The sequence below is a fragment of the Anser anser genome (genome assembly GCF_964211835.1).
Source record: "Anser anser genome assembly, chromosome: 21".
Classification (NCBI taxonomy): domain Eukaryota; kingdom Metazoa; phylum Chordata; class Aves; order Anseriformes; family Anatidae; genus Anser; species Anser anser.
In genome coordinates, this window is record NC_139742.1 from 6,386,446 (window position 1) to 6,409,269 (window position 22,824).

The 22,824-nt window shown below is 65.5% G+C and overlaps 1 protein-coding gene across 3 annotated transcripts; it reads left to right on the top strand.

Moving 5' to 3' along the window:
- Positions 1–11: 11 nt before the first annotated feature.
- Positions 12–22,698, top strand: SH2D3C (SH2 domain containing 3C). 3 transcript variants are annotated; one of them, XM_083807826.1, is made up of 12 exons: positions 12–140; positions 1,849–2,473; positions 6,590–6,629; positions 16,350–16,478; positions 16,717–17,165; positions 18,647–18,771; positions 19,057–19,628; positions 19,864–19,979; positions 20,138–20,309; positions 21,019–21,130; positions 21,815–22,021; positions 22,145–22,698. In XM_083807826.1, exons 1-12 carry the CDS (start codon positions 95–97, stop codon positions 22,318–22,320), a joined length of 2,769 nt encoding a protein of 922 aa, XP_083663952.1. In that variant the 5' UTR covers positions 12–94; the 3' UTR covers positions 22,321–22,698. The 3 variants fall into 3 exon arrangements, with proteins under 3 accessions (XP_083663952.1, XP_083663953.1, XP_083663954.1); XM_083807827.1 differs by lacking the exons at positions 12–140; positions 1,849–2,473 and adding an exon at positions 2,542–3,480; XM_083807828.1 differs by lacking the exons at positions 12–140; positions 1,849–2,473; positions 6,590–6,629 and adding an exon at positions 6,647–10,946.
- The last annotated feature ends 126 nt before the right edge of the window (positions 22,699–22,824 follow it).

The following is a 22,824-nucleotide window of genomic DNA, read 5'->3' on the forward strand; positions in this document are numbered from 1 at the left end:
GGCGGAGGGGGGGGGACAGGAAGGGAGGAGCGGGCAGGGACGGGCTTCAAGTTTATAAACTTGTCCCTCCCGGTCCCCGCAGCCTCCGCCCGGCATGGCCATGGCCGAGGGCCAGAAACGAGGGGGCTTCAAGAAATTCAGTAAGTCACCTGGGGACGGCGAGAGCGGGCGCTGGGTGCTCACCTGGGCAGCCTGGCCCTGAAGGGGGGGATGCACGAGCACGGTTACCTCTCGTAAGCAAGAGGTTTCATCAGGAAACTCGCTGGGGATGAGAGGGGCTCTGGGGTTTTACGTCCCCAGGGCTGGGTCGAGCCCTGGTGCTGATTGGTCAGGTGCTGGGACTGGGACTGGGACCAGTCTGCATGCACTGGGTGCCAGCGTGCACCCAATGGGGGTGAACCCCACTCTCACCCCACTGGGGATTTCTGCTCCCCAAATCACATCTTTCAAGGAGCGTTCACCGGGCTGTGTGGCTGGGGGTGAAACCTGCGGCTGGGGGTGTCCGGGACCCCTCCGGGTCCTCCTGCAGCAGCGATTCGGGATGGAGGCTGCGGGTGAATCCGCACTGATGGAGCTGCGCTCGGGGCCGAAGCGCTGGGAGCTGGGCGCAGAGGAAGCGGTGGTGCCCGCTGGGAGGGAGCTGTGCTCTTTCTCACAGACCTCGGGTTTTCCCCAAAGCCCTCGGAGGCGGCTCCAGCGGACTGCACATCGCCGGCCCCGCGCTGAGCAGGAGCTGGCCTTCGCTGCTGCTCTCCGCATTCCTCGGCCTCCACGTGCCGATGCCGGCGCGGTGGGAGGCCAGCCCCTCCGCTCCCCTGGGAGCTGCGCGAAGGGCTGGGCAAAACCCATCTCCCACGGCCCCGGCTGAGCTGGGATTTTCCATCGTGGTGGAAAGCAGGGAGATCGGGAAGGTCCCCAGCTTTTCCACCCCGCAGCAGCCCCGAACGCAAAGGATGCTCGGACACCGAGGGGATCTTTAACCCAAAGCAGTATTGTTGTTAACAGAGTCCAGGCCACGAGGTTTCGGCTCTGCAGGAGCGGTTCTGGGTTGCTGCAGCCCCCTTGCCCCGTCCGGTGGCAGGGGCACCCTGCAGGCTGTGCAGGAGGTGGGGTCCAAGGGCCGAGCCCCCCAGCACCCAGGCTCCTTACACGGTGCCACTGCAGCGAGCAGCTTCCTGCCTCGGCAAACCCAGAGGGGAAGAGGCTTTGCAGGGCCCCACCGTATAATGTAAGCATTGCCAAACCCCCAAGCACCCAGCAAACCAAGACTCCACCAGCGCAGCTCTGCTGCGCAACAGGGAGGCTGCAGCCCCGTTTGCCCTGTGCGCAGCCACCCTTGCACCAACGCAGCCGGGGCGGCACTGCAGTGGCACGCAGCGCCGAGGTGCGAAACGCAGAGCCGCCCGCCAGGGTTATAAATACTCCTCCGGCAACCGCTGAGCGCTCGGCGCTTGCAGGTGGCTCCGGGGAGCTGCAGTGAGGCTGCGAGGGGCTGAGCGAGGAAGTGGGGAGGCAGGAGGCTGCCTCCTGCTCGCAGCCAGCGCTGCTTGGCGAGCCCAGCCGGTGGCCGGATCCTGCTCTGTGCTGGTGATGACGTGCACACGGGGCACATCCACAAGTCCGGGACCTCTGGGGCAAGCGCAGCGTGTCCTGGCTCTCAGCCTGGAGAGCTGGAGAGCCTGGAGAGCCCCCAGCAGCATCGCATATGCCGCAGGCCACGCGGCCATAACGCTGCGCTGGGACCAGCGGGGTGCAGTGCAGCAGGGCTGACAGCGGGCTGCACCACGCCGCGGTGCCCGTGCCCACCCCTCATCTCCCCCTCTCTCTTCTCTCCTCTCTCCTCGCCAGAGTTTTTCAAGTTCAAAGGTTTCGGCAGCCTGAGCAGCATCCCCCGCTCCTTCACCCTGCGGCGCGGGGCCGTGGCCCCCAGCTCTTCCGAGTCAGGGGAAGGGGGTCTGCCTCCCCATGGCTTCCTGGAGGAGCCCTTCAGCAGCACCCAGGATGATCTCAACACCATGCCCAAGAGCCCCGGCCCCTACGCCCGGTCATCAGACATGTACAGCCACATGGGCACCATGCCCAGGCAGAACCCGGGCAAGGTGGGGAAGAGCCCAGGCAAAGCCAGGAGTACCCAGAGCTGCCGGGAGAGAGGGAGCCCCAGGGACAAGATGCCCAGCACAACCCCAGTGAGCGTCCCCGGGTCCCCCAAGACTCCTGGCACCCCAGACGCTGGCGCAGACCCGTTCTCAGCCTCTGGGAAAGCAGAGCAGGATGAGGAAGAGGCTCTGCCCTCGGACACCCCAACGGCACCGATGGCCGGGGTGGACCAGGAGCCCGCAGGGAACATCTCCTGCCCCAGGACGGAGGCGCCGAGCCCCAGACCAGCCCCCAGCCCTGCACCAGGAACGGAGACCACCGCCAGGGATCTGCTGGGAAAGGGGCAAGAGCGCCCCAGCGAGAGCTCCCCAGACAGGTAGGGCCCCATCAGCTTTGCCCTGCCCTCTGCCGGACCCGCTTTGTGCTCCCCAGGCGGGACGAGGGGCTGGGACGCAGCAGGGTCCCCACGGGATGCACCTGGCCGGCGGGGCAGCGCTGCCCGAGCACACCACGGCCTGGCTCGGAGGCTCTGCGGGAGCGAGGTTTCCTGTGGGATTTCTGCTCCCTCCTGTTTCCGGATGGGGTGGAAACACCTCGCGGCCTCCCCTGACCCGTCTGTCCCTTTGTCCTGCGGGCGGCTCTGTCCTAGCGCCGCGGCTCGCTGCGACCTGCACCGAGCCTCCCCCTCCGTCCCTCCTTCCCCTTCCATCCCTGACCCGAGCAGCACTGCCTCTGTCCAGGCACAGGGGCAATCCCAAAAACACCCCCGCCCCAATCCCCTCCCCTGCCAGTAAAACCCCTCTCCAGGGTTTGGGGGCCTCAGCCCTCCTGAATTGGCTTGTTCAGAGGGTTTTCACCTCAAAATGGGTGAGAGGGATTTTTAGCCTCGCCCGTCACCTGGGTGTCTGGGCACAGGGGTCAAACACATCCCCAGTGTGGGACTGGGGGCACTGCCAGAGGACACCGAATTTCCCCCCGTAACGACGTCCCGTCATGCCAGCCCCGACCCAGGTTCCCATATTGCACCCTGGCGGCCCCAAATCCCTTTTTCCCCCAGCACCGCCGCCGTGGTGCCGCGGGGCTCATCCTGGAGAGGCGGGGGGGGTTCACGCAGTGCCAGGAGCGGGGCGAGGAAGAGGAATTCGTGCTGGCGGTGGGAACCGGCTGCACATTCCTGCCGGCCGCGAAGGGAGGGCCAGAGGAGGGCTGGGACGGGAAGGAGGAGGGTCCGCTGCCGCCGCCCGCGCCCCACATCCCTGCTCAGAGCGAGGCAGGGGAGCACCCTCCAGAGCTTCTCCCCATCCCGGAGCAGAGGCGCTCGCCGAGCCACGCGGGGCCGATGACAGCGGTGGGCAGGAGGTTTCCCACCCTGGGGCAGGGCAGGTAAGGATCTGGCCCCCCCACCCCGGCACGGCGCAGGGCACGGGGAGGGAGAGGCTGGGAAAGGGCTTTGCTCGGGGCGCACAAAGCCTCGACGCGGAGCTGTCGGAGCCGCCAAGGCCCCGGCGTTTGCTGATGGAAAGAGCGAGCGCATCGGCTGCGGCTGCCGAAACCGCAGTTGGACAGAGCGCCGGGACGCAGCGGCGGGGGGCTGCGGCCGGCCCCGGGGCTCGGTGGGCTGGGGGCTCGGGGCAGGCGGTGCTGCCACATCCTCGGGCGAGCGCGGAGCCCCCGCGGAGGGCACCCCCCCTTTTCCCCAGAAATCAGCCCCCAGACCAGGGCGGGCGGGAGCCGAGCGGCGTGGGGACGTGCGTCGGTCACCCGTGTGTCTGGGCTCTGGGGAGTGCTGGAGCGGGGGCTTGGATCCCCAAAACTCGAGCGCCAAACGCCTTTGTGCATCATCTGGGGCCGCACCGATGATGACCACGGCCGTGCTGTTTGCTGGGGAAACTGAGGCACAAGAGTGACCCGAGCAGGGCTTGGCGCCGGGGTGTTTCTGCCCCTCTGTGCCCCGCTCGGGGCTCAGAGAGCGGCCGTGTGGCCCAGGCAGTGCCGGAGCCGTCCCCACGGCCGGGCTGTGCTGTGGGACAGGCGGGAGGAAGCAGGACCGGGGCAGTGCCGCTCCCCAGCCCTTCCTCCAGCGCACGTCCTCGGGGACAGGGACAATCCTTCCCCGCCAGGACACGGGGGGGGGACAGGGACAGCTGCCCAGAACAGGGAGTGCCCGTGCTAAGGGACCACGGAGGGGACAAGCGTGGCCCTTGGTCATGTTTTCCACCCCTGGAGAACCTCCAGCGCCTCCTGATTGAGCGCAGGCCCCCGAGGCAGGGCGGGCTGAGGTTGCCCACGCACCCGAGAAGCTCCCTGCAGGATCGGGCCTCCTCGGGAATCGCTGGGACGGGGAGCGCAGCAGCGCCCAGCCCCGGGGCTGCTCGGAGCCAGGCGGTGCCGTGGCCCCAGAGGAGCAGCGGTGACAGCGGCAGGGACACAGTGACTCACGGGAGGTGACCTGCAGGCAGGTCGCGGGGCGGACGTGACTCGACTTCCCTCCGAGCACGGGAAATGCCGCTTCCCGCGGGGCGCGGGCAGGGCGCTGCCGGCACCAGCAAACCCGGCCGGCACCGAGGGGCTCGAAGGAGGGGAAACCGAGGCACCAGGTGCCCAGACGTGGCTCCCTCAGCGCACAGCCCCGGCGTACAAAGCTGAGCGGAGCCTGGGCTCCAAATCGGGGCTGGACCCACGCCACCAGCCCCGGCGGTCCCCAGCGCAGCGCCTGGCACGTCTGCATGTCACCGCGCTGCCTCCCATAGCCCCAAAGGCTCGGGCACCCCGCGGAAACCCCAGCGGCAGCTCCGAGTCCCAGCGGCCCGACTGCGGCCGCGCTCCAAAGGCAGCCCTGGAATTTCTCCCAGGCGCTCGGCTGCCCCCAAAAATGCCGTTTCCTCCAGGAATGTGTGGAGCCAAGGGGGGCTGCGGCCCCCGGCCTCCAACCCCCCCCCCCAGCCGCAGCTGCTGCCCGTCCCCAGCACGAGGCCCCCCCCTCGCCGCCAGCCCTCGCAGCGTCTCCCAGCTGCTCTCATGCTCCCGATTTCCTGCCCGGAGGCCCCCGTCCTCCTGCCGGTTTTTCTCACGGCTCTCGCAGCACCAGGCGCTCTCTGCGGCCGTGTGAAAGGCAAACAGGCTGGAGAGGCAACGCCAGGGTGGGCAGGCAGCCCGCAGCTGCCCGGAGCAGCTGTGTCCCCGTCCCCCCCCCCAGAAATGCTCCTCTAGCTTTTTCCCCCCCCTTGGTTTCCAACTCTGCTTCTCCTCTTCCGAGCCACTGCAGCAGGGTGGGCTTGGGGAAGGAGCGGGATTCGCGTGGTGCTGGGCACCGCAGCTCCCAGGGGGCTCGATCGATCGATTGATTGATTGATTGATTTTTGGACTGATTGATTTTTGAGCCACCAGACAGCGGCCCCAACCAGGAGGGAGCCCACAGAGGAAGGATTTGGCCCCTGGGAAGGGGTCTGTGTGCAGGACCCCAGCAGCACCCAGTGCCAGGCGGGCTCCAGCCGCGGCGGTGCGGGTGGCTGCAAGCACTAGGTGGAGCGGGGCAGCTCCCGGACGGAAAGGGACGTCCCGGGGCTGTGAGGCCATAGGGTTTGGTTATTTCTTAGCTGCAGCCGCCTGTCCTGGCCACGGCCCCGTGCCCAGGAGGGCGATCTCGGTGGGTAATGGGATGTCTGTGCCGAAGCTTGGAATTTAGGAGGCGATGGGTGCTGGGTTCTGCTTAAAGAAGTCTGGACTTTTGTGTTTTATTCAGAAAGATGAGACCTCAGGGTCGCACATCCCAGCTCAGTTGTTATGGCCTCTCTACCCCCGAACTCGCTCTCGATTCCGTCAGGCTCACCCCTACAGACAAACACCTCAGCCCACAAGGGAACAAAAAGCACTAACAGCAGTGCTACGTGCTCGGGAAGGAGAAGGGCATTCGGCGTCCCCCAGGAAAGAACGGCAAAGAAGTGTCCCAGCTGTGTCTCAGGGCTGTTGGGTTGGTTGTCAGTAGGGCCAAGAGCGAACATGTCAGCAAGAAGGGGAGCTTCTAGTGCAGTCTCAGACCCGACATCACCCTGGCTTCAGCGACGGTTTGATTCTGTGGGTTTGCACAAAGCTACAGAGAAACAATCAGAAACGGCCGGGCGGTGTGTCCCAAAAACCGCCCAGTGGGACCGCAGCTCTGCCAGGGCACGGGGCATGGGACCCTGCTTTGGCACGCGCCCCCGGCACCATGACCCACGGGGACCTCAGCCAGGCTGCTGGCTGTCCCCAGCTCTGCTCACACGGTCCCAAGCCGATTTGGGGAGAGACCCTTTAAAAAAAGGCCCTTTTCTTCCCTGATCGCATTAGGGAGGCTAAGCTCTGCGTCAGGAGCGGGCACGGGGGCCCTTGGAGCCTCCCCAAACCCACAGCCTCGTGGAGCACAGACCCCCGCTGTGCCACCACCACCTTAGCCTGGCCGTCACGACTTGCTGCCCTTTACTTACACATCTTTATTTTTCTCCTTTCCTTCTAGCCACCACAATGGCCTGGAGTCCGGCAGCGAATACGTGAAGGTAAGACACCGAGCGCGGACGCAGCCTGTCCTGGGTAGGGGACAGCGGCAGCGGAGGGGACAGCGGCCCCAGGGCCGGCCAGGTCCTGCGCTCAGCTTTGCGCCCCCATCCCACCACCTCCTCCCTTTGTCCTCGGAAGACATTTCCTGCCAGACACAGCACGGCAGGCGAGGCACAAGCCGTTCACGGTCCCCCCGCCGCTGCTCCCCGGGGAGCTGCCTGCGCTTCGCGCTCCCCATCACTCGCGGCCGCCGCAGACGCAGGGGCTTCCTCCTCCCGCCGCCCCCACGTAGGAAAGGAAGGGTTTGAGCCACTTTTCGTGGCTGTCACATGAAAGTCGGTGTAAATCTCTCCAAATCTCTTGCTTATCCTCCAGCAAACTATTAACATTCCTGAGGACTCTTCATGTCTGGCCAGAAATTCATTAGCGAGGCGCCTGGCTCTGGAGGAGAGCCGGCCCTCCTGCAGGAGGCTGCTGGCACGCTGGGCAGGAGCAGGGTGATGGCCATGGGGTGCCGGCTGTTTTGGGGTTGGGGCACTGAAAACCTGCCCACAGGGCGATTTGCTGCCACGCGATAGCAAAAGGGAGTCTGTTTGAGGAGGGACGGAGCGTCCTGAGGCCAGTTCCTTGACTGGGACATCTTTAATGTGCAAAATGCCACTGGGTGTTGAGTAGGGATTTGAAGGGCCCCACTTGGGCGGTGTAAACGGAGCAGTGAGCCTTCATCTTTGGGACTTGGGGCTTTCTGACAGCCGCAGCCAGACACAGAAATGAGAACTGTGCTGGCACCGACCGACGGGCTCTGGAGGGAGCTGGCTGGACCCCGCTCCGCCCAGCGGTGGTCGCCCCGCTGGGTCTGACAGCCCGCAGCCTCTGGGCAACGGGGCCAGACGTGGCTTTTTGACCCCCAGCACTGCGACCACCCCGGTGGGACTTCCCTCCCCTCTTACTTTCCTTTGGCAGCGCGGGACGAGCAGACTGGCTGCTCGGGTGGGAGCTCAACGTGCTGTCGGTGCGATGTGCACGGAGCGGTGAGGCTCCTGCGGTGCACAGGGCTGCTCCTGCCCACACACACCAGGCCTGCCAGGGCAGGGGGGCAGCGCGGCAGTGGAGCGGGTGCCTTGCTGTGTTTCCCCTTGCTCTATCAGTGTGCGCGCCTGGAGGTGGGCAAATTTTATGGCTCGTGAGTTAATGGATTGAGACAACACGGGGGTGGAGCAATGGGTATGGCTTTGCCTGTAGAATCCGAGCCGTTTTCGGTGAGCCAGGAGAATTCCCCGCTGTCCAGGCAGATGCCAAACCTGATCTGTTTGGCCTTTAGTTCTTACTCGTCCCCGTGGTGTGCAGATGCAGCCCATGGGCAGTGTGTGTGATTTATACACCACTTCCCGTGAGCTACGGAAGCAACTGATGGCTGCGGCGACAGCAGCTATTTTAGTCAAATAAGTAATTAGCTGGAGTGTGCGCGACCGAGATGCTGGGGGCACTCCGGCTGACTGCAGGCACCGTGCCTGGCGGGGAGCCCACAGCCCTGCGGGGATCGGGGTGGCTGGGTGCCCGCTGGCCGCTGTGCCAGCATCGCTTGGGAGCAAGGCTGGGACCTGGCACCCAAAGAGCTCTCTGCTTCGTGGCTGGGAGCGAAACGAGCAGAGAGGGGCGAGTGGAGAAAGGACAGGAGAAAAAGTGCTGGTGAAGGAGAGAGGATGTGGGAGGGAGAGGACGAGCTGCAAAGCCTTCACAGACAAAGGCTCAGGGCAGATCAGGGGCAGATCTGTGCCCACAATGCCCAGGTGGGCACAAACATCAGCCCTTGGGCTTCAGCAAGAAACTGGCCAGGAACAACGCTCACCTCACCAAACCTGCCGTGATTAGAGGTGCAACGCCAGACTGAGGAGCTAGCGAGGGGCAGACAGCCAGGATCAATAAGCTCTTGGTAATTAACACACTTTAATAATAGCCTAAGGGCTGATGTTCCCAAACTGCCTGGGGGATCTGCACCCCGGCTCCATTTGCTCAGCTCCCAGCGGGGTTTGCCAGGCAGCCCCAGCTTAGCTTTGGCCCTCGCACAGGGGAAGGCAGGGAGCTGCAAAACCCCGTTACACCCTGGGGGAGCTGCTGCCAATAAAGCTGACCGAGCGAGCGAGCGGACGGGGGATTCAGCTTCCCTTCGCGCCTGTGAAGGGGCAGCACAGGCACAGCTCCAGCTCGCTCCGTCGGCGGAGAGCCTTGGATCCACCGCAGGAGGGAAGCAGCCGAGCCCTTTGCGGAGGAGAAGCCTTTGCCGGCGTGTGATTCACCCTCGGATCCTTGCAGAGCGCCGTCTCCCCACGTGCTGCCATCTGTTCTGTCCCTCGGCCCCTTGCGAGGGGAGAGGAGCGCCCGCACTCCCGCTAGGGCTGCAGGCACCTATGGGTGCGGGGGCACCCGCCACCCTGCACCCTATGCTCTGCCCTCCTCCTTCTGCTGCTCAGCACCATCCTAAAACCAGGCGCTACCCTCCCGGCTCCTCTCTCCCCTACAACAGAAGGGGCAGAGCGCGGGCCCAGCGAGCATGTTCGAGCTCTTTGTTCTGTGTGGAGGAGCCGCTCTGGAGACCTGTATCTCATCAGCCCTGCCTGCTTCCTCCTCGCCTGGGGATGCGAGGGGCTCGTCTGAATTAATTAGCAGAGAGGCCGTGCGGGTGGCAGCAGGAACACCTCTGAGCTCGCAGCGTCGCTGAGCAGAGGCGCACCAGGAGGCATCTTCGGACAGGGACGCGCTTGGAGGACGGCTCTCGCTAACTGGAGTTGTTCTCCGCTGGGAGCAAGGATTATTCCTTCTTCCTTCCTTCCTTAGGCCTTACTGCCCGGAGAGCAACAGCACAGGATTTACTGTCATGTCCCCTCGTGCAGGTTCCCTGCCCTGTGCACGGCCTCGTAAATCTCTGCCCATTTCTGTCGTTAGTTGCGGGAAGCGCAGCTGTTCAGGGAAAGCTGGGCAGCAAAGCTGCATGGCAGGGGACATCGCCGATGGAGATCGGCTCTGGGGCGAGGGCAGCGCAGCAGCATGAAGGGATGGGAGCACTGTGCCAGCACCCCGGGTCCTGTGTCCCCCAGGCCTGCTCCCACAAAGGCTCCCATCACCCTGGTCCCTGCTGAGACAAGCAAAGGGGACAGCGGGGACACGGGCCCTGATCCCCCAGGGCTGGTTTGTGGAGCAGCAGGGGGCTGCAGTGACAGGGGGCTGCAGGGCTGGCACACGGCATGGAGCCATCAGTGCCGCCTCGTGCATCCCGTTCTGCGAAACCGCAGCCTTAATTAAACCGAAGCGGAGCCTTAATTAAACGCAACTTGGAGACAGCCTACGTGGGAAGCAGGCAGCCGGCTGCCTCCACGTGGGGCAGGAACCGGCGTCTTCCCCGGAAAGGACGGCACCAGGACGGGCAGGGTGAGGAGGGATGGGGGTGAGGTAAAGGAGGGACCGAGGCTGTCCCTGACCCCGTGTGTCGCTGGGGAGGGCAGGCGGGTTAGGGTGAGGAGATGAGGGGTGCCAGCTCCCTTGGGGGAATCCCTCAGGGTATGGGGGGGCTGGGGGGTGCCAGCTCCCTTCAGGGACACTGGTTCCCCTCAGAAAACCCAGCTCCCCTAAGGACATGGTGCGGCTGAATCCCCTCAGGGACACTGGTTCCCCTCAGGACACGGCTGATCGGGGCTGCCCAATTTCCTCAGAAGACCCGGCTCCCCTCAGGACATGGTGGGGCTGGATCCCCTCAGGAACACCAGGTCCCCTCAGGACGTGGCTGGTCGGGGCTGCCCGATCCCCTCAGGGATGCTGGCTCCCCTCAGAAGACCCAGTTTCCCTCATGACATGGTGGGGCTGGATCCCTTCAGGAACACCGGCCCCCCTCAGGGCCACCAGCTCCCCTCAGGGCATGGCTGATCGGAGCTGGATCCCCTCAGGGCCACCGGCTCCCCTCAGTAAGCCCGGCTCCCCTCCGGGGCTGCGGGGACGCCGCTCCCCCTCGGCACCGCCGCTCCCCGTGCCGCTGAGGGCCGCTGTGGCGGCCCCGGGTCCCGGCGGGGCGGGCCGGGGCGGAGCTGCCGCCTCGGTGCCGCCTCCCGTTGCCGACAAGGGATGAGGTAATCGGGGAAGCGGCTGAAATTGAAGCCCGGCGGCGGCGGTGGCAGCGGAGGTGCAGCCCGGGGCCGGGCCGGGCCGGGCCGGGTCAGCCCGGACCGGGCTCGCCGCGCCGCGCCATGACGGAGCGCTGCAGCCTGTGGAGCGCCCTGTCGGCGGCCGCCTGCTGCTTCTACCGCGGCTCCTTCATGCAGGTCCAGGTGAGCCGGGCGGCGGGGACAACGAAGGCGGGGGGTGGCCGGGATCCCCTCGGCCAGGTCCCCCGGGGTGCCCCGGGGGAGGTCGCGCAGCCCGGCCGCAGGCGGCTGCGGGGTCGAGGGGGGCTTCGCGGGGACAGCGCCGACCTTGCGGCCGCTCGCCGGCCCTTCGTGGGGCTCCGCACGGCTCACATGAGGTTTCGAGCCTCCCGTGAGAGCCCTGGTGTCCTCAGCCTCCAGCGCTTCCCCGCTCAGGTGCTTTGGTTTCGGCTCCAGCGCTGCCCCCGGCATCCCCTCCGGACGCCGGGTGTAGCTCGGAGCTGAAGCCGAAGCCCCGGAGCAGCACTTCTGTCAGGGGGACCGCGAGCACCAGCATCGCTGAAGGGAGCCCTTGCCTGCAGGAGACCTCGTGGAAGGGAGCGTTTGGCTTCCTCCGAGAGGCAGCACGTCTCCAAAGGTGCTCCGGGAGCGTCCGCTAAGCACCGAGGAGAGACGGAGCCCAGACGGACCCGCACCTCTCCGGCCTGGGTCTCTGTGTGCGCTGCGCTGCACAGGCTCGGCCGTGGTGGCTACAGAAAGCTGGGCTCCATCTGTCACCTGTCCTGTGGCACTTCCACCGCTGGCATAAGGCGAGGTGTCCTATTTTTGGACTCTGGCATTTGCACAGGCTGAGGAGGGGCAAAGCACCAGAAACCGGTTCCCTCATTTACCTGCTTAGGGAGAACGCTGAGCAAAGGTGCTGAGGATTGCAAGAGCCAAGCAGGCTCCGATCTGAAGCAAGAGCTACCGGCATGCTGCAAGTTAAAAAGGGTGAGAAGCGCCCGGAGCTGGCAGCCAAGAGAGCTGGCAGTCTTATCCAGTACTCCCGCTCGGGGAGGTAGGTGCCGAGCTGTAGAGATTATGCTGGGTAAGACAGAGCCCAGAGGAAGCATTTCAAGTCTTGTCATGATTGCTGCTGATCTCAGTGCAAAGCCAGGGATTTTGAGCGCTAGTGGGGGCGAAGAGAGAAAAAGCAGAAGAGCTTCTCCTGGCTGTCCAAAAGCCACCGAGCAGCACCGGGGGACGTGCCCTAACGCAGCAGTCCTGGGGCTGAGCATCGCAGCGAGCTGCTGCCAGAACAAGGGCGAGACAGGTGGGAGCCTGGGATGCGGCAGGGGATGAAGGGCACTCCATCCCAGCCCCGGAAAGAGTTAAAAGCGAAGCCCTGAGCGCTCACCTGGCTCTGCCAGATCTTTCACCGTCTATTTGTGTCCAAGTGTGCCCAGCAAACACACACTGAAGTCCCCATGAATGACTGGAGCGCTTCCAGCTGACAGCCGCATCCCTGCTCACCGCCAATGGCAGTGCACCCAGCCTGGGAAGCACTGACATCATTTCTGGCCAATAGCAGCTCCGAAAAGGGATGCAGCAGCAGCGGCCACCGCCGTCTCAGAGTGAGATAAGTAATATATAGATGGATGGAAATGTGTGTACACGCACGCCCCGTCGCTGCGCCGGAGACCTGCTCCCCCAGGGCAGCGGCGCGCTCCACCACCCCGCAGCACAACCTGGGGCACTTGACCCACCTTACGGCACCCAGATGTTCCCAGCCAGCACCCCCCAGCTGCTCCCCACCCCTGCCAGCCAGGCGTAATTGCTCCAGAGCTGCCACAAAGGAGCACAGACTAGAGAGGAGAGCCTTTGGGTGGCCAGGAGCACTCCTAAGAAAGGCTGAGTGCCAGGGCAAAGATCCCGAGAGGCCATTTGGATGCCCAGAGTCATTGCGAGACGATACAGAGAGACGAACGGGTCCTTTTCCATACGGGCATCAAGATCAGTAAGACTACCTGGTTCACACCAGGGTACGTGGGTGAGGAGCAAGCCCACGACAACCTGGGGGTGTTTGCAGTGGGATTTTTCCCCCGTCACGGTCACTCAGGATGGCCTGGCCATTCTCGGGCACAGGGGGAGGTCATGCAGCAGCCCTGCACCAGGCAAGCGGAGCAATTCTTGGGTTTGCCATGGCGTTGGCTGTCTCAGCAAGGATGTTTGCTCTGAAATACTCCGCTGTGAAGCAGCCCATTGCCAGGTACAGAGCTAAGCGGAGAACGGAGAGACTCCAGTGATCCTGGGGCTTTCCCCATGCACCTGCTCCAAGTGGCTCCTTACTCCATTCTCTCCCACTTGTGCTTCCCAGGCCCCACATCTGCTCCAGCAGCAGGAGCTGGGGTGAAAGAGCTGCAGCAGGGGCTGGGATTTCCCCAGTGAGGGTCCCAACGTGGGGCACGCAGCAGGAGAAGGAGAGGGAGAGCAGCTGTGCTTTGTGCCCTGAGGTTAGCCAGGAGATGTTATCGCGGGGCGGGGTGGGTGCCGCACACCTCGCTTTCCAGGCTGACTTCATGTTCAGCTGCGGCTCCTTCAGGTTTGGGAGGGGGGAGCTGGAAAGCAGGCTGCAAGTCACTCCTGTTTCGTAAGAGTACCTCTGCGAGGAGAGAAAGCCAAATGCCAGCCTTTGAAGCTCTCCTTGCACCAGGCAGAGCAACAGCCGCTGTTTTACACAGACCACAGCTGTCAGCACCCTCCATCCCCCCAGAGCTCGCCCTTTGGCTGCCAATTCCAGTCCCTGCCCAGCAGCTGGGACCAAAGACGCTTCCCTCTGCCAAGAAAGCAGCAGGTAGAGTCAAGGAAGCGAGCAGGGATGGAGAGCCCAGGGAATCCCCTCCCGGTGAGCGCTGCCCCCACCGCACGGCTGCTCCGGAGGATCCCGCAGCCCCAGGACCGTGAAACGGCCTGTCTGGGTGCCGAACGTGACAGAGGAGCTCTCCTTTCTCCAGCCAAACCACGTTGGCTGCTGCTTGGGATTCCTCAGGCAGAGCTTGGCATCATCTCTGGCAGCTCCCGAGCTGGTTTGTCTGGTGCGGCCGGTTTGGGGAACTGCTCTCGGCCCCGTTTCTTCCCCCTCAGCAAGAGGAGGCGTCGGGGCTCTCCGAGCAGGAGGCCAGCACCACGCGCCCGAGCTGGGCGTTAGTGGAAGCCCAGGCGTCTCTCCGCAGCCAGCCCTCTAGCATGCGAGACCTCGCATCGGGCCGAACATCTTTTGATGTCCTTCTGGCACAGCTGAGAGCGTCAAGCGGTGCCCTTTTCAGCTCGGCACTCAGACATCCGCTTACACGCTCCCGACAGCTCCGGGCCGGCCGGGGCTGCCTCGCTGTGCCTCGCCGGCACCCGGCCAGCTGGCAGCCCGTCAGCCTCCTCCGAGACACGCAACCGAGCGGAGCAGAATAAAGCCAATTCAAAGCACGAGGACCGGTCCCCAGAGCCGCATCGCACCAAAGGAGAGGGCTTCCTCCCCGCACATCAGACTGCTGCTGCCGCCCTGGCTGCAGGCGGTGGCTTTTCGGTGGCCATGGACGCCAGGTGGGACCACGCCGCCCAGCCGAGCGGCCGAAGGGACGGTGCCCTGCACATGGCTGGGGGCGGCTCGCAGCTCCCTGCGCTCGCGGCCGCCCTCGCTCCCCCGTCCGCAAGATGCAAAGCCTCCCGCGCCTCTCCCGAGCCTCCGTGCTAGCTTAGCACCTGCCTCCTGGCACGGACGCCAGCCGGCTGCTGCCCAAATCCGGGCTTGGAGACGCCGGGCACTGCTCAGCCGGGTTTGCATTCGTTATCCTGCGCATTTGCATGGGGAGGATTTGGGGGAAAACCCAGATGTAGGACAGAGCAGGGAACTGCTAATCCCTTCTCTCGGGGCAGCAGGGGGGGGGAGCACCAGCCCCAAACCGCTCCCAGCTCAGCCCCGAGTGCCGCGGGGAGGTGCTGAGCACAGGGGCACCCCCGGCCACGGGTGCTGAGCGAGGGCTGCTCAGCGGCAGAGGAGAAGTTGTCATAGGAACGGCATCTGCTTCGGCCTCGGCCCCCCGGGAGGCAGCCGGACCTCGGAGCCCCGCTGGCTACCATTTATTTTTAATAGGGCTCAGCAGCACCGAGAGGCTTTGTCTCCACGAGGGCCTCGGGGCAGCGGTGACGCTCAGCACCCCGCGACGCTCGTTGAGGAGGATGTGACCCCCGTGTCGCCTGGTCGGGTCCCTGCTGCTCCAGCAAGCAGGGCCCTCCCTGGAGACGGGGACAGAGGGCAGAGGGGCACGCACCAGTAGGTCCCTAACACCTCCACGGGCTGCCTCCGCCGCCCCAGCACTGTTTTAATCATTGGGAGCTGGAACGGGAGGAACAGAGGCAGGTCCAGGCTGGTGAGGGCAAGCCCTGAAGAGCTCGGGCCGCCGCACGGCTCCTTCCCAGCCTCCTCCCACCTCCCCGGGCTGGAGCCGCGTCCCTGGGGCAGGACCGCTGCCCCCACCTTGGCTGGTACGTGCAGCTACACCAGGGAACGGAGCAGCTCCCCCAGGCTGGGGTCAGGCTGCCTCGAGGTGTGGGACGGAAGGGACGAAACCTGCTGAGGGACTCGGCAGAGTCCTGGAACAGCGGGTACAGGGTGGGAGCACGGTGCTGCTCCCCACGCCTGCCCCTGCTCACAGCCACGGGAGCAGCAGGGGGAGGCAGCTCGGGGCGCAGAACCCGGTGCTGGCAAAGGGCCGGCTCTGAGCAGGTCCAGGAGCAGCACGGCACCGCCGCAGCAGTGCCAGAGCGGTGCCATTGGGCACCGGCTTCAAGCCCGTGCCCGTCCTCCCCGGCGCCAGCAGCGCCCTGCCCTAACAGGCACCGCGGAGCCGGGCAGCCTGCAGTGCTTGGGCACCCCGCTAACCCCGTCCAAGCTGCCCTGTGCTGGTGGCACGCACGTCCCCCTCTTTTCCCTGTCCATGATAGGGGGATCTTGTGAACCCCAAGCAAGCAGCAGCCCCGCTGGTGGCCGGGGCTGCCTTCGGGGAACGCTCCTGCCACGGTGGCGGGCAGGGAGCGCGGCCGCAGCCGAGGGAGAGGTGACGCCATCCTTATCTCCCTGGGGAAGGGAGGAGGCAAATTGCATCCTCCAGGCTCAGGTGCTCCAGTGCTGGTAAAAGCTCATTTCGATGCAGAAGGTTCCCTTTACATTTGTCATTACTATTCATGCCACCGTCAGGCTAAACACAGCCGAGTTAACCCTTCAGAGAGGGGAAATCACAGCGGCTGTCTGCAGGAGGAAGAACAGCGTGGGTTTCCTCCTGGAGAAGCATTTCCCACGGTGAAATGCCCTGGAGATGTGCCAGCAGGGAGCTGGGGCAGGGCCTGCCCAGCCACACTCAGCTCCCAGCTGGGGCAGAGGGACAGCCTGGTCAGGCACAACGGGGACACGCCACCAGGAGACCCCCCAAAAGTGCTCCCGGTGGCAGGACCTGACCACCTTACCCCAGCACACACACCCACCGGGGGAGCAGCTGCCACGCGTGCAGCGAGGGCCCTGGTTGACATTCTCTCTCTCTCTCCCCCCCCGTACAGTTCTCCAAGGAGAAATACATCCTCGACTCGTCACCGGAGAAGCTTCACAAGGAGCTGGAAGAGGAGCTGAAGCTGAGCAGCACCGACCTGCGCAGCCACGCCTGGTACCACGGCCGCATCCCCCGGGAGGTGAGGACGGGGAGGGCGGGCAGCTCCCAGCGCCCCCAGGCCACGCGGAGCCACCAGGCAAAGGCTTCGCTAGCCCCAAGCTGCCTGGTTTTGTGGGGAATGCCCTCCCGAAACCCAGAGCAGGGGGTGAGGGGAATGAGCTGATGCCCCGGGGTAAAACCGTGGGGGAGCATCGACACCTGCCCCCCTGGTTCACCCAGCGGGGTTGTGCCTGAGCCGCTGCCTCGTCCCCTGCCAGGTCTCGGAGAGCCTCGTGCAGAGGAACGGCGACTTCCTCATCCGCGACTCGCTCACCAGCCTGGGCGACTACGTGCTGACGTGCCGCTGGCACAACGAGCCCCTGCACTTCAAGATCAACAAGGCGACGGTGAAGTCCAGCGACGGCCACACCCGCGTCCAGTACCTCTTCGAGCAGGAGAGCTTCGACAACGTGCCCGCCCTCGTCCGCTTCTACGTGGGCAACCGCAAGGCCATCTCCGAGCAGAGCGGCGCCATCGTCTACTGCCCCATCAACCGCACCTTCCCCCTGCGCTACCTGGAAGCCAGCTATGGGCTCGCCAACGGGAAGCACGGGGCGCCCCACAGCCCAGCCGCCCAGAAAGGGGGGCACATCAAGAGGAGGAGCATCACCATGACGGACGGCCTGACGGCCGACAAGATCACCAGGGCCGAGGGGTGCCCCACCAGGTGAGTGCGGGGCCCTGTGCCGCCTGGGCAGGGGATCAGCCCCCGGGGACAAGGCAGGTGCAGGGTTTGGGAACTGCCCCAACGCAGGCAGGGACCAGCGGATGCCCAGGAGGAAGAACCAGCACCCAGCTGAAGCTGGGGTATTCCCCTGGGCCAGCTGCCAGCAGTGCTGAGCCTCCGCGGCCACCACGAGGGCATTTGTTGGTTCGTTTCTGGAGGCTCATTTTGTTTTAGAGCCCTTTCCACTGGGGCATTTGCAAGGAGTTGCCAAGAGGAGATGATGGAGCTGCGCTGGCAGGGGTCTGCGCAGCCCTGCAAGGCCGCCCTGCTCACACTGAACCTTGCAGTACCTGGGCTTCTCAGGAGGGATGGAGATTTCCTTCACCAGGCTTTCTTTTGGCAGCCTCGGGGTGCCCAGACCCTGCCCGGGAAGGCAGGGCACACTCACACAGGTCCCCACACAGAGCCCAAGGGACCTGCCTCCGCTCCTGCACCCCCAGCAGGCACAGCCTGGCCCCCAGCGTGCCTTAGAGCCAAGCTGCCTTCTCACACCCCGACCTTCTCACACCCCGACCTTCTCACACCCCGACCTTCTCACACCCCGACCTTCTCAGCCCGAGGGCAGGGTGGGAGCACGGCAGCAGAAAGCAGACAACCAGCCGTTACTGCAGGGAAGAGGGAAACAGCCAGGCTTCCAGGAGAGCGCATGCTGATGGGTCTGGGCTCTTCTGGAAATGCCTTTCCTCACCACTCCCATTTCCCCAAACGTCCCACCGCCGCTGCTGCTGCTCACCTGTCCTCCTCCCATCGCGGACGCGTGGTGCTCGAGGCCAGGCATGCCGCGGGGAGGACAGCTGCCCTGCCTCCCTGCAGCACTCCCCTCGCTCAGCCCACCACAGCCACAGCACCTCTTGCGACACCGCTGACTCACGGCACGCGTCAGGCTGTGACCGCTGCCCCACAGGACCTCCCGGTGTGCTACGGGAGCGCGTGCGCCACAGCTCGCAGCCCGCAGCGCCTCTCTGCTCTCGTGCGAGCCAGCTGGGCCCCGAGTCCAGCCTCCAGGCACGTTTACCTCTCCCAACCATTGCGAGAGAGAGCGCTCACCCGACCACCACGCGGCTCTCAGGCAGAGGAACACACCCAGCATCAGAAAAGCATCACGCCTTGCAGCCAGGCACCACAGCACTAGAAAACCGTCCCGCTGCCTCTTACCAGACCCCTTCCCCAGCACCCCGGGGCACAGCAGAGCCAAGCCCTGCTCCTTTCCCCCAGCACCAGGCTCCTTGCAGCAGAGCTGCCTCTGCTTTATAGAGGTCCCCTGCTGTTCCCAGCTCAGGCTCCAGCTGAGCTCGTTAGGGTTCCGCTTGTTGCTGGTGGTAGCGGAAGGGGGCAGTGCTGGGGGGGGTGGTAAATCCTTGTCCCAGCCCCTCTGCCCTTGCCCGAGTGCCAGACTAACGCTCCGCCTGCCCCCTCCCCAGCGTGTCCCTGCCGCACCACAGGGACATCATCCGCAACTGCGCCGTCAGCGTGGACCAGATCCAGGACCTGCACGCGCCGATGTCGCCCATCTCAGAGAACCCCACGTCGCCCGCCTACAGCACGGGTAGGCATGGCCTGGGGACAGCGGGGACACGGCTCGGGCTGAGCTCAGCACTGGCATGACGCAGGGATGTGGGGAGGGGGACGGAGCTGGCTGTAAAGACGAGCCCCTGGGCATGGAGCTGACCACAGTGCGGCCATGCAGCTCTCCTGGGACCGGGCTGGCTCCTGTCGTGGCACCACTGGGGCCGCAGGGGCTTTCCCTGAGCTCCCCAACCCCAGCCTGCGGCGTTCTCGGCGCGTGTACGCCTCCAGGCTCTGCTAACAGGCTCTCTCCTGCTCCCCGCAGTTACACGGCTAAAGCCACACACCTGCCAAGCGGCCGGGATCGCCCCGGCCTCCCCGGTCATCAGAAGGTCCAGCGAGCCCCAGCTGTGCCCGGGGAGCAACAGCAAACCTCTCCCGGACCCTGCCCACAGCACCCACTCCACTCCCTGCCACGGCTACGCTCGTGCCTCCCCCTCTCCCTCCGTGAACAGCTACAGCGACCCGGACACGGGGCACTACTGCCAGCTGCACCCCACCTCGCCCGTCGGCAGGGAGCGGCCGGCTCATGACACCAAGCCAGCAAAGAGCTACGTGGAGAGGCTAAAGGTGGAGGAAGGACAGAGAGGGACTGTGGAGAACGGCTCCGGGGAGGCGGAGGCAGGGCAGAGGCTGAAAGGAGAGCGGGACTTCGTGGGCTTCATGCCCCCCACCGTGGAGATGAGCTCCTCCTTCAACCCTGCCGCCTTCCAGTCCCTGCTCATCCCCCTGGAGAACAAGCCCCTGGAGATGGCCGTGCTCAAGAAGGTCAAGGAGCTGCTGGCGGAGGTGGACGCGAAGACGCTCGCCAAACACATCACCAAAGTGGACTGCGTGGTACGGCCGGGGCCAGGCGGGAGGGACGGGCGCCGCTACCCCTCCGTTTGCTCCAGGGGAGCAGAGCATTCCCCGGCACCGCAGCATCCCCAAAAATCAGAGCGTCCCAGCTCGGCTCTGCCTCCCCGCACCAGCTGGGGCAGGCGGAGGCCGGGTGGCAGCGAAGAGCTGCCCGAGGCCGCCCAGCCTCTCCTCGCTTAACAAAGGTCTAATCGCCTCTCGCCTTTCTTGCCAGGTCGCTCGGATACTGGGCGTAACTGCAGAGGCGCAGCGGCTCATGGGGGTGAGCTCTGGCATGGAGCTGCTCACCCTGCCCCACGGCCACCAGCTCCGGCTCGACCTGCTGGAACGGTACGGCACGGGGTGACAGCCCCGCTCCCCGGGGGCGGCACGGGGGGGGGGACACGGCACCGCTGGGGGTGCTGAGCTCTGCCGGGATGGCAGCAGGAGCATCCCCAGCGCCTCGTCCCCGTGCTGAGCCCCGTGCTCTGCCTCTCGCCCCGCGGCAGGTTCCACACCATGTCCATCATGATCGCCGTGGACATCCTGGGCTGCACGGGCAGCACGGAGGAGCGGGCGGCCCTGCTGCACAAAACCATCCAGCTGGCGGCCGAGCTGAAGAGCACCATGGGGAACATGTTCAGCTTCGCGGCTGTGATGAACGCCCTGGAAATGACGCAGGTACGGGGACGCCGCCTCCGTCCTCGTGGCCCGGGCTCGGCCCTTTCTCCCCAGCCGCCTCCCCGGTGGCCCACCCGCAGGGGAGCGGGGACAATGCCCCAGCGGCGGCACGGGGCCACATCCGCTGGGGTGTAAGCAGGGAAGGGAAAGAGCCGTCCCCTCCACCGAGCAGACAGCCCAGTCCCGCCGGGATGCGATTGTTTTTTTCGGTGGTTGGGCTTTTTGTTTTGTGCTGGGCTCTGTTCCTGAGAGGAAATGAATCTGCCCTCCGGTACAATACAAATCAGTCTCAAGGCCGTGGCAGCAGCGTCTCCAGGCCGCGCTGCTCCCTTTGGAAGATGAAAGGAGATTAAAATTCAATTTTAAATCAAGCCCAGCTGGGAAGTCTCGCTTCCTGCCTGCACAAAGGAGGTGGAAGGGCTGCCCCCTCCCTGCATCTCATCTTCAAGGCCGCTGCAGCGCGGGGAAGCTGCTGTCCTGGGGCAGGGCAGGGGAAGAAACGCTGAGCCCAGCGCCAGGGCAGGGCCCTGCAGCCTCTTGGCGGCGAGTGCCAGCAGCAGAGGCTGTTCTGGGGAGCAGCAGGTGCTGCAAGGCTGCAGGCGAGGCTGGGGCCGTCGTGCTGGGGCCAGGCTGACCTCAGGAGCATCCCGCGGGCTGCACTTCCCCAGCCCCAGCACTTCCATCCCCCAGCACTTCCATCCCCTTTCAGATCGCGCGGCTGGAGCAGACCTGGATGGTGCTGCGGCAGCGGCACACGGAGGGCGCGATCCTCTACGAAAAGAAGCTGAAGCCATTCCTGAAGAGCCTGAACGAGGGGAAAGGTAACGAGAGCAGCTCCCATCCCATCCGCCTGCTCCTTCCAGGTTCAGCTGGGCACGGCCTCGCAGAGGGGACGTGTTTGAGAGCTGCGTCCCTCTCCCAGCAGCGCCAGACACTTCCCTCCTGCCCGCTGCGCAGCCCCGGCACCTGGCCGGGCCCGCTTGGCCTCAGCTGCCCCTTCCTTCCCAAGGAAGCATTTCATAACTAAATAAAACCAGTGGCTGGGCACAGACGCGGCTTGGCCGAGCCAAACCCTTGCGCTTGCATGGCGGTGCGTGCCAAGGCGAGGGGACACCAGCCGGTCTGAGGCAGGGAGGATGAAAAGCCTCATCTCTCCAACACGCAGAGCCCCAGGCCTGCGCACCCGCTCCTCGCTGCAGCCCTGGGACTCTCAGAGGCTGCCGGAGCGGGGACGGCAGCGCTCCTCTCCTGGGCACAAGCAGAAGGAGCCTGGCTGGTGCTGGAGGAGGTGATGGCCCCGGGCAGAGCCGTCCTCAGAGCCACAGCCGCATCTGTGCTGCAGCTGAGCCAGAAAACCTCTCCCATGGGCACGGTGGCAGCGCGGCTTTGTAGGGCTGTGTGGTCGTGGGAGCGCTGCACGGGGCCAAGGCGGGTGGGGAAGGGGGACGAGGAGGACACGGGGCCACTGAGCCTGCCAGAGAGGCTCAGGGCACCTCTCTCCGCAGAAGGCCCGCCGCTGACCAACACCACCTTTCCCCACGTCATGCCCCTGGTGACCCTCCTGGAGCGGGACGACGCTCTGGTGGACAACCCCGAGCCCTGGGAGAGCACGGACAACGGCGTGGAGGTGGTCATGGCCCACCTGGAGGCGGCGCGGATGGTGGCCCACCACGGCGGGCTGTACCACACCAACGCCGAGGTGAAGCTGCAGGGTAAGCGAGGGGGGACGGGGACAGCCCCTCAACCCCTGCCGCCGTCCCAGCGCTGGACGGTACATCCTGCGGGCGCGGGGTCCCCGTCCCGCACCCGTGGCGCTGACTCTCCGTTCCCCGCAGGTTTCCAGGGCCGAGCGGAGCTGCTGGAGGTCTTCAGCACCGAGTTCCAGCTGCGGCTGCTGTGGGGCAGCCGCGGGGCCGAGAGCAGCCAGGCCGAGCGCTACGAGAAGTTCGACAAAGTCCTCACCGCCCTGTCCCACAAGCTGGAGCCGGCGGTGCGCTTCAGCGAGCTGTAACCCGCGCTGTGCGCTGCGGAGCCCCTCCGCGGGGGGCGCAGGATGGCAATTTGGGGACAGAGAGGAGCCACCGCAACCACCGCAGTCCCACCTGCCGCTCACCCCCGGCCAGGGGTCCCGCAGTGCCGTCACAGGGACGGGGACAGCGCCCGGGCAGGCCAGCGCCCATGACCGCGTGGTGCCCGTCGCCTCGCCCTTCGGCTTCCTCTCCGTCCAGCCCTCGATGCCCTCGGTGCCCCGTGTAAATACGTTCCCACGGCCGCGCCTCGCTGTACAGACTCGCGAGGGACGGCCAGTCCCTGCTGTACATACTCGGTCCCGCCCTGTAAATACGTGTACATAGCCGGGGTCCTGCACACAATAAACTTTTATGCTCCCCTCCTGCCTCTGCTCCCTGCGGCGCCTCGGGGCTGGGGGTCCCCAACCCCCCCCCCCCCCAGTGCCTGCAGCCTGGGGGGCGGGGCCTGTTGGTTAGGGGGCGTGGCCACGTGGCGAAACCACGCC